The sequence below is a fragment of the Mesitornis unicolor genome, unplaced genomic scaffold (assembly GCF_000695765.1).
Source record: "Mesitornis unicolor isolate BGI_N332 unplaced genomic scaffold, ASM69576v1 scaffold10664, whole genome shotgun sequence".
Lineage (NCBI taxonomy): Eukaryota > Metazoa > Chordata > Aves > Mesitornithiformes > Mesitornithidae > Mesitornis > Mesitornis unicolor.
The window spans coordinates 17,781-29,050 of NW_010179434.1; the positions used below are offsets into that span (position 1 = coordinate 17,781).

Sequence of the window (11,270 nt, forward strand, 5' to 3'; positions counted from 1 at the left end):
CTTAGGCAGCGAAAATATTTATCCAGATAAAGGAAAACAATAAGTAGACTATGGATAAAACAACGTAGCTGAAATTCAAAGGGTGGCACTAGACATTAAATTAGGAGCCGTGTGCTCCTTCAGAAGTTACTGACCAGATGAGATCCAGCAGTATTCTCTTTTGCCTAATCTTTATTTTTTCTTTCTTTTTGCTAAATGTTCTTATTTGTATAGCATCTGTAGCTTTCATTTCAAAAAAAGGGGAGTGAGGGCATGTTCCAGATGTCCACTTTGGGTGCTGCTTCAGCTGAAGTGTCTTCTCGTGGTGCAACTGCTTCATATCACGTGAAGAAATTGCAGACATCACAGCAGTTGAAGGTCTTACCATAACAAGGAAGCAGCAGAGCAAGAACATGAAGTGCTCTTGTGTTTCCACATATTTATACTTCTAATTTTTTTACTTTTGCTGAGAAGTAGTAAGATTCCTTGGGAAAAGCACCCCATTTTTCTCAGTTTTAATAGGCACATCAACATACAAATCCTTGATGTGATGCCTGACGTGAGTGGCAATAGGAAAATGGACAGGAAGAAAATGTGTTTTATGAGACTGCAGAGCCTGTGCATGGTTGTTGCAGCTGTGGGGCACCCGTCTAACCTCAGGGCTGGTGGGTTATTTTCTAACTCACCTTAGACATCCATATTTTAGGCTGCGACCTGCCCAACAGGACAGTCTCAGCTCAAATCTTCAACTGGCTCAGATGTCTCTGTCCCTCTCTCCTGCCTCTGTCCATGACCAGTAATAGGACCTCAGTGGAAAAGTGTAAGAACAGGTATTAAGAGATTTCTTTAAGGTCCCTTCCAGCCCAAACCATTCAGTAATTCAGTTCCCCAATCCCCATCCCTTTCTAGCTTCTGGGAATTGAGGACAGCAACCATTGATAGATGGTTATTCTCCATTAATGATTATTCTCCATTAATTGTCCCACGTCTTTCAAATACATTCATACTTTTAGCCTCAATGAGTTGCACATTTCAATTATATTGTGAGAAGAGAGGAAACTAAGTGCTGTAGCTCCATTGACATCAAGCAGAGACACAGTCATACATCAAGCTGAGAAATGTGTTACTGGTGTACTCAAAGTGTGTTTATAATAGGTTAGCAGCATGCCACTCTTTCATGTGGTAGGAGGAAAAGCTGAATATGATTAAAAGTAACAAGGCGAGTATAAAATATAGCCTTAAGAGTAGTAGCAAAAGTTTGTTTTATCTTGATTTTAAGGAATTATGAATAAAAAACCAGCCCACATTCAATATTAAGGCTGATGACCTTAAAAATAGGTCATACACTTATGTGTCCAGAAGATGTGTGTGGATGTAAAATCTCTTCCATCTGTTTTATCTTACTCATAGAGCAGGAAAATTTTAGTTATATGGCTGAGCATATGAAAGTAATTTCTTTTTATAGCTATTTTGATTACGGTCTTCCATTACAACCTTTTAAGAGAAAGAGGAGGAATTTTATGAAATGTTGAGTTAATAGAAATGAAACAGAATTTCAGATATTTGCTATACAGTGAACAAAAATGTGTGAATGATGAAAAAAACTTGCTTGTTTTATTTTTGGTGGAATTTCTCTTTTTCAGCTTCCCATATGGCAATGAGTAGGACATAGTGGATACGGCATTTTCAGTATTTTATTGTAAGGCTCTAGCAGGCTGCTCTGCCTTACATTTGTTTTTGTGGTACCTGCAAGCATTACGTGCCAGCCTTCTCTTCTGCACCCTGTACACCCAAACATTTCAGCTTTTTATAATAAAGGAATTGCACAGGGAAGCTAGCAAAGGAAAGGTCTCACCTGTTTGCTATTAAGTTCTCTGTTGCACATAAATATATTTTTTAGATTCAGTCTGCTTCAATTGGAAACAGTGGTGTGGATTACCTTGGTTTCAGTGGGAGTATATTGAAATCTAAGATACCAGGTTTTTTTCCCCCCATTCCACTGTGTGTCATCTCTCATATCCATGTTCCCTACTTAGGAAATTCCCAAAGATCTTCATTTTTATGAGGAGGACCACTTTTGGCCCAGGAGCTTGAAAAGGGTTATGTTGATTTCTGCTTTGTGGTTAGAACTGCTATACATTTATGTACGACAGGCAAATACCGTATAGACACGATCATAAATAATTCACCGTTCACTTCAACAAGAGGAAATTACATGCTACATTATTCAGCAATATACAAAGACACTGCTTGTTGTGTAAAGAGAGTAATATTCTGCCAGGGAACCGACAGCAGTTTTGCAACTAAAATATAAAAAGACATAAATGGCTTATTACCAAATCAAATCTCGTAAACTTTCTTCTGCCTTCAACTCACATCCTTCTGCTTTCAGTATTGAAATACAAAAAAACGTGAAGGATATCTGTGGTTTTGACTGCTGGAAATGTTGAATGGAAGAAACAAACAAACAAGATACTGTAGATGTCTTGATTTCATGGAGTAAATGAGGAAAACGAGGGCTGCTGGGGAAAGATGTGGTCCTTTTGGTGAGCATCCTTCATTGCACAGTGAAAGGCTGGGGAATGAACTTGTATTAAAAACTTATTGGTAATGAGCAGGGGGTGGCAGTAGGGAATTATACCCTGACTTTTATGTGTTTATTACAGTTGGGGTTTATTTGTTGCGTGAACATAACAGTGGAAAATCACGTACAGTGGTATGTCTACAACAAGCAGTTATTTAAAAAAAAATCAACATTTTTATTCTATTAGTATTCTATGAGTAATATGTCATATTTCCCTGTGGTAGGTCGTCAAACTGATCATCTAATTAAGCAGCCTGTTGTAGTGCGTATGCATAAGTTGGCAGTTATGGTTGCTGGTGGAACTTTAAATTTTCCCTCATGACTGGCGTGATTAAGATCTCAGTTTTTCTGTAGCTTAGCGTATTTCTTTATCCTTTTCCCTTGTATCAGCTTCCTGATAAAACATTTTTGTCAGCTGTTAAAGATGTAGTTAACATGGTTTTTCCTTCAGTTTGTAGTGTTTGTAATGGATTCTCATAAGAAGCATCTGAACCTGGGAAGGGTTCAATAAATTTCAGTCCATTTTATTAACACACAAATGGACATAAAATAGGACAGAGAAGCTTATGTGGTTTTTCTAAGATCCTGCACTCTGTATTCATTAATGTATCTCTGATGGCTCTTTTTAAAACTTTGAGAATTAATGACAATAAGCAAGTCTTGAATTGATTCTTTAAGATAAATCTGTTCAATCAGCATCACTAAGCAAGTTTCAGGTCCCCATTAGAAAAAGAGTGAAAAATAAATGGGATTTTTTTTTTTTTTTCCTAAATAGAGAGTGCATAGTAACTGATCCCTCTGCAAATAACAGCAGTGAGCTGGGGAGCACAGGTCTGGGAGAATATTGAGATACTGGGAGTCAAAATGAAAGAGTTCAGGGTGGAAGAACTACACGAAACCAAACGTGTACCGTATGATAAATTTAATTGAAGTGATGCTGTAGGATGCCTTCTGTTTGCCAGATCTTTTATAGCTATCACTGTAACCTGTTGTCTCTTCTTTGTGCATCTTTTTTAAGAGGTGCTTTTTTCACCTCCTTTTTCTTATCTTTTCTTATGAGGGCCCTCATCTCCATCCTCTCTTTTTTTTGGAACTACCTCTGTTTTCATGATTTCCTGTATTACCTCTGGATGATGTCCGAATCTGCCCTGATGGTACTTCAGTCTCCTGCCTCCTTTTCTTCCTCTGAAAATCTTTGCTCTGGTGTCTTACTGCTGCCCAAAATGCTGACTTGTAAAGTGGAAACTTTTCCCTTCTTGTCAGGACCTCTCTTTCTCCTTCTCTCCAGCCACTGGGACCGTTGGTGGTGTTTGGACAATATTTAGGCTCTTTCTGCTTTAAATCTTGGCTCCTTTCTGTAGCTTCTCATTTTGTTTTGGACATTCATTTGAGGAGGGAATACTTTATGTATAAAAAAACCAAAAACTTTCTGGGTTTAATATTACACGTCTGAATCTGATTTAGTCTCTCTAGTCATTCAAACTCCTGTCAAAATCGTCACAGGTTCATTTCTTTAGAGAAGTTTTTAAGACTTCTGGTTTCTTTGAGAAGTCTTACACTGTTTTTCCCTTTGGTTTAAATATAGTCAGTAATGATTATGCTATGATTTCTGTCTGCCTCATCTGACTTGTAGAATAAACTCATTAAGGAAATGAACTTTTTTTTTTTTTTTGTAGGAAGGTATTTTGCAAATACTTTTGTTTGGTGTTTATCTAAGTAATTATTCTTGAGTCCTTGAGACACAGCCTGCTTGGTCTGATTGCAGGAATCCTCCAGTACGTGACAGCGTTAGGTAGGAGAAACACACAAATGATTTTACAAAAGCAATTTGTCTCATACAAAAATGCAGCTAGAAGAATGATAATTAATGCAGGATCTGAAGTGACTGCCCCATTTGATCTGGACACTTTTGTAGGAATGAACCAGGAGTTATTATATAGAATTATAGCAACATTTCTTAAGAACAACAAAAGTATTGAAAGAGCTAAAGGCAAAATAGCCAAATTCTGGGTCTTTTAATTAGTAACAATTACACTTCAATGATTTGGTGTGTTGTAGGAGTAGTCAAAGGACCCTTTGTGTATCCATTGTATCAACATAAGAAATTATTGTCCTTATTGGCGTCTTGGATATTACACAAATGTGCTCTTCAGAAATGCGTAGGGACAAAGTCAGACAGGAAGACTTCTGCTGGAGACAGAGGTGTGCATAAGGATGAGTTAAATTAAATGGTTCTGCGATGGAAAAAAGAGCACTGGACAATGGGGAAGAAGGAAAGATGTTTGGAAACAATTCAGAGGAAAAGCATTTCTGAGCCTTAAAAGAAAAGATGGATTTTTTTTTTTTAATAGAGAAGCAGCAACTACTGTGGGTACAGAGGAGGGAGCCTCTGACAAAGTAATGAGAAATACTTCTGACTTTTCTCAAGATTGTTTTAAAATATTTCCTGTCTTCATTTCACCTTGAAAAATATTTCTAGAAAATAAAAATATTGTAGAAGAAGGTATATTATCTGTGAACTTTTGTACTTAATACTCTGGCTTCTCAAAATAAGGTTGTTTTTGACCTTAAAAAATGAACATCAATTCAGAGGGACCTTAAATGAAAACAGAAATTCTAGAGGAACTATGCATAAATATACTTTAATTAAGACCATCCTTAAGCTGACGACTTGTTTGTGACTTTAAGTGTCTCTGCTCTGAATGCTGCCTGGAAAGCCAAGCACGGATGGCCTCAAACCAAGACCAAACCTTGACATGAATACTTTTAAACAGCTCTGCTCACTTTTTGCCTGTAAGCAGTCATGGTGTACAGATTGAGTGTAAATATTTAAACTGGTGTTACTGGACACTGTCCAGAAATGCCTCCATATTTAAAGGGCAGAAGAAGATCTGTCCGATGGGTTAGTGAGCAGCTGAGGGCAGTTGTGTGGTGTTATCTGGTGTAGCAACGGTCTGTTGGTGTGAGCGGATGGGTGATTGAAAAGAAAGGGCAGCTCACTGTGAACTTGAAGCCAAACGTTTCCTGGGTTTAATACCGTGAGTGCTGTAATTAATGCACTTGGCAAATAGAAGACATCTTTCAAATAGAATCGTGAAATTACTCATGGTAGATCATAGTTCGCTATAGCTTTGAAGGAAGGTGAATGTAGATATTATGTCTGCTGTTCTGTGTGTATATCTATCTAGGTATATAAACATATATGCTTTTGTTTCTTTAGGTTTTACGGTGCAAGTCTTTGAAGCCATCTCTGGGAAGATGAAGCTTCCAGTAGCAGCGGTCTGGTTTGGAACCCGCTTGTTTTAAGAGTACCTGGGAATTTCTACCCAAATTTGCCTTTCCAGCGTAAATTATTGGACAATGAGTTATTTTTATTTTTTGCATATTTTCATGCTACATAACCATTTTTCTTCCTTCTCATTTTGTTCAATGGGAAAAACTTGAGCCAGTTGTGTAGCTCATTCTTACTTTGCCACATTTCTCTTGCTGAGCCAAAGTCCACAGCACATCTATTTTTGTGTGCTGGTTGCTGTTTGGGTTTTTTTTTTCTTTATATGACATACGCCACTTCTTGAGTGCTTTTAACTCTTTCACATTCAACCTGTCCTTCTGCATTGCTGAATAGGCGTAGAATCACTCAAGGAATTAAATAATTTCAGACTTGCAGAAGATGACTCATATGCTTCAGAAACATTTTTATGGCTGTGCTTGGCTCATTTGTACAGGAGTTTAACAGTAGTAATATGAGGTATTGCATTAACTGTTGCATACATTTATTACCAAATGACTTGCACAGACAGTGTTTCAGATGCCGTGGACCCAACCATAATAACCAGAAGTGTCCTGTTTGCAGAGGGGGAAATAAGATCCCTTTGTACGCCGACAGCAAGCAGATGAAGTTGCTTGCAGTTTTGGAAGTAAGGACTGATCACGGCGAAAGCTGGAATGGATTTTTCTGCTTGAGGAAGGGGAAGCTATGCAGCTTAATATTTGGGCTGATTATAATGACTCTAGTGATGGCATCCTATGTACTGACTGGAGCCAAACATGGCCTGTTGTTAATACCATCTCCCTTCCATTACGGAGCTTTTACTAGCAATCCCAGCTTAATGGACAATGAAAGCCTTAGTGACATGAAAGACCATTACCAGCCTTCTAAAATGAATATTTCATATGTAAAGGATTATCCAAGCATTAAATTAATTATTGACACTATTACTTCAAAGATAGAGTTTATAACGAGACAGCGCCCTGATTTAGAAGAGCTGAGGAAACAAGAGCCACATGTAAGTATGACTTAAAGTGTGTCTGAAACTGCTGTGTACTTGGTTATTTCAAGACTTTTGGGTCCATCTTTTAATGAGATTTAAAAAAGTGTGACTGCTCAGATGTTCATACAGTGATTTACACTACCTAGAGTCTCCTGATTTACACCACCTGAAAAGTTGATGTTGTAGATCATGTCCTTCTGAGTCAAGGGCAAAATAGATGGGTTATGTAAATGGTCTTGGCACCTGAAACAAAAACTCAGTCTTCCGATAGCTATACAATCTCAATGAATTTTTACCTTGACTCATGCGAAATCATTCTGACTTAGGTTTGCCAGTCACCTTAAATGATAAATAAGAAAGGAGCCTTGCTAGTAACTAGTTACCAGTGTGCCTTCCTGACAATCTGGTCATTGCAAACCTTGTATTTCAGAGTTAAAAACTGGAGGTTATTTCAATTTGAGTATTACTTGTTTGACTTGAAAACGGAATTCTTGGGATTGCAGGGGAGTTGGGGGATTATTGAGATCCTTTCTGGCCTTAAAATCAAATAATTTCCAAATGTACTCCTCTCCCAGTCCAACTATTTGTACAGGATTTGGTTCCAATGTCATCAGAAGAAATAAGTTAGATCAACTTTGTAGTTAAAAACCATAAGGGTTAAAAATGCCCACATAATGTTTCTATTGTGTTCTTTGACTGTGGTAAGTTAGAAAAGTATAACTGTCAATTTTTTGCTGCCTTGACTGAAATTGTTGTTCTTTATGTTGCAGATGTTTTCAGTAATTCCTAATAAATTCCTTCCAAATAGCAAGAATCCTTGTTGGTATGAAGAGTACCGAGGAAACACAACCACCGACCCTTATGCAACAAACTCCTATGCACTGTATTCAAAGCGCTTTCGGACCATATTCGATTACCTCAGGAAGGTATTTTGGAACCACTTGTACCATTATAAGGACAAACACTACCGCCTGCGCTGTCTCCCCCATTTCTACATCATTGGTCAGCCCAAGTGCGGGACGACGGACCTGTACGACCGGCTCAGGCTGCACCCCGACGTTCGGTTCTCAGCAATCAAAGAGCCACACTGGTGGACAAGAAAACGGTTTGGTGAGTAAACGTTTCCTCTGGTACTCAGGCACATTGTCTCTATTAAATGTTGACATTTCTTGTATATATTTGTGGTGATATTTACAGATTTGCTCCCTATTGACCTACCTTGAAACCACTGAAGTTGATAGTTTTGAAAACTCCAGATGATGGAAACTCAGTAGGTTCCAGCCTGCTTTTGTTTAATGGTGCATTGGGTTAAACTTCTCAAGATGATGCACATTTCATTTGGTTTATTTGCAGTGGTTTGGAAAATCTAGGAAAAAAAAATAAAGACACTAGATGAAACCAACCCTGTTTATTTGTGAAAGCAGGGAGAGGAACTATTAGGTTGTGATGGGAGATTTAATGAATAGCAGTGATAGTTTTGTATTGTGAAATTCTGTAAGGCCTTTCTTACATGAATAAATGATGAGTCAGTGATTGAGAAATGGGTGGCTTCAGTCCTTTTGAGTCGATAAAGACAACTCCGCTTTGGGTAGGATCTTCAGTAGTGTCATGGCTCTCATCAAGCACTGAACAGTAGAGATGCTCTGCATGAGAAAGCTCTCTCACACTGAGGAACCTGCACATATTTTTGATGTTCTTTTCCTGGGTGACATCCATATTTCATGAAGTGACCCTTCATCTCTGAAGGCACATTTAAATGGTTGAGGTTATGGCCTGATGGAGCAAAACACGTCTGCCACTAGTGGTTGCACCTTCAAAGGGTGTTGAGGGCGATGGGGCTGAGCACTTCATTTTACCCATCTGAAGTGTTTGTGTCCTCCTTGTTCCCTCTTCCCTGGGTGCCAAGGAAAGTGAGTCTTGTGGTTAGAGACTAGGTGAGACGCAGAAGACCCAATTTCAATTCCTGGCTCTGCTGTGAGCTTAGTGCTTCCCTGTAAAAGTGGATCCATATAATGCTTGCTGTATTCCACCCATGCACTGGATTTTCCTGCTGTTTGGTCTAGCTGTTAAATGCATGACCTTGGTATCACAGATCACAGGCTTTTCAATGATACTACTATTTTCAAGAGGAAGATACAAGAGGTATTTCGCTGTGACATTATCTTCACTTCTGTTTCTGAGTCGCTCTTGCTTTATTGTGGATGCTGCCTTTGGAACAAGGAGTAACGTAGCACTGTGGGGTAGATCATTTGATGAGGACTTTGCATCATTACTTTTCTTTTCTAAGCTTTCTTGAAATGGGAAACTATCTCTTCTAATGAACTGCCGTGGCTAACAGCAAGGAAGGACAGTTTCTGAGGGACCGGGACACCTGCAGTGCTGCTTCTGTTCTTTATTTCAGTGTCCTACCTTCAATTCCTTATTTCTCCTGCATGTGGTGTTGCCCTTCTCTATGCCCTGGAGCCCAGAAGAGTCCATGAGTTCCTGCAGATGGGGGCTTTGATCTTCACTGCTGAGGAGGGCTCAGCCACAGAGCTGGGATTTCACATTTCTCATGGAGAAATGATTTTGCTGTGTTCTTAGAGTTTGTGTTTTCTTCCTTTGCAACTGTCAAAAGAAAGCGGCTAAAATAAATATTCTAGACATTTTCTAAATGTTTGTTATAAACCGAGAGGTAAAGCAATATGGTGAAATGCAGTTTTCTTTTGGAGATAATTTAGTCTGGCATAGGAGACACTCCTAGGAGGTACCAATGCGAATAAGGGAGCTGGGCTGGTTTCAAAGTCAAACCAGAGACGCATCGCGGTGCCCCCTGAAGCCCCACAAGAAGGCACTCGTTCATCATGGTCAGCAGCTGACTGGAGACAAATGATGAGGATTACGTCCTGACCTGAAGGTGAAAAGTCAGATCAGTGAAGAAAGTGGATCTTAGACTTGGGTGCCTTCCAGCGTGAACGCTGTGCAGCTTGTTTTTGGGGGTGAAGATACAGGGACTGTCAGCAAAATCATCTGTGGAAGGATGGGGTCTTCCAAGAGAAGGCAGAAAAGGCTGAACCACACTCATGGGTGATACGTTAAGCTAAAATCCTTTAAAAAGGATTGCTAAATAGTGCTGAATAGTTCTCTGCACCTACTGTGGTTTCAGCATAAATGTTTGCAATGAATAGTGGAGAGAGCAGTGCATTCAGTCTCCCTAAAGCAAGAGAGTTGCTCAGAACTGGACCTGCCAAACAGGCAGAAAAATGTAAGAAATCAGGCTGAAGTGAGTACAATTTGAGAACAAGAGTAAATTCCTATCTCTGTGCTGGCTTTCATCAGCTCTCCACTTGCACAACCTTGTGGTCAGCCACTGGGGATCAAGTGCAGATCTTTGAAGAGAACTTTCTTTGCAGCATTACATTTTTGGAAGCTATTCTGTAAAGCTGAAGAAGTGATTGCAAAACTTGGGATCTCATGAGAGAGGGATCTGTGGAGATGACCTCCCAATCATCTCAGGCTGTCTGCCACTGAGAATGAAAGGTTAAGTTTTGCTCCTGGTTGCTCAGTCCTTTCATTCTGCTGCGGAAGTACATCAGCTAAGGGTTGCTATTAAAAAAAGAAGGGAAAAATAAAAAGAGAATATGACAAATAGAGCAACAAGTGAAACTGAGACAGCCTGCTTATAAGCCAGCTAGTGGATATGGCTCCAATGCTCCTGGCTATTGACTTGGTTTCGTTTATAACACTTCTCCAGAGAAGAAAGTCCCTTTGTTCTGTGGCATTCCCTGATTCAGTGGATTTTTATGAGACTAATTTCAGCTGAAACTAAACAACCCTCCTGGGAAGGCCTCGTTTCACAAATCACTGCTTTCCCGTTCTGCTGGGATGGTCGATGCTCTACAGGACTTTGTCCCAGCTTGACTGTCCCTCTTTCCTGGCCCTTGGCCGCAATCTCTAGTCCCATGAGTGGGGTGGCAGCAAACCAAGGCAGTCTGCAGCACCGTGAGTGTAGCTTTTTCCCCTCAAAACAAATCAAAATACACTGCTGAGCTCACATACACTGCTGCCCTTTCTTCTACCCTCATTAAATCCCACTTTCCTAAAGGGGAAAATCAGAGGGAATGGACAAAAGAACTCCCTTGCTGAGCTTTCCTCTCTCATAATTGATAATTATTGGCCTTGTGGGAACAGGAAAGGGAGAGCTGAGAAGTCCTGGTCTATACTCTTAGCTTTGCTCCTACTCTTTTGCTTTCCCACTGCTCTTCTTGACCTCTGACTGCTTGAGAAACTCTCTTGTGGTATGGTAGGAAGCAAAAATGCAAAGACAGGCATGGGGAGCATGTACAGAAAGTGGAAAAATGAGACTAGAGATGGAAAGAAGAGTGGGAAAAGGAGTATAAAGATCACAGATGTGGCTGAAGATGCTGAGAAATGCAGGGAGAAGGGGATGCTGAAAC

General features: G+C 39.7%; 1 protein-coding gene across 1 annotated transcript; it reads left to right on the forward strand.

The window, feature by feature from the left end:
- Nucleotides 1-5,798: 5,798 nt before the first annotated feature.
- On the forward strand, nt 5,799-7,944 carry LOC104539290 (carbohydrate sulfotransferase 15-like; the record flags this gene model as incomplete). The annotated part of the gene is made up of 2 exons (XM_010182770.1): nt 5,799-6,849; nt 7,605-7,944. Coding segments are annotated over exons 1-2 (928 nt in total), but the record flags the coding sequence as incomplete, so codon positions are not given.
- Nucleotides 7,945-11,270: the final 3,326 nt, after the last annotated feature.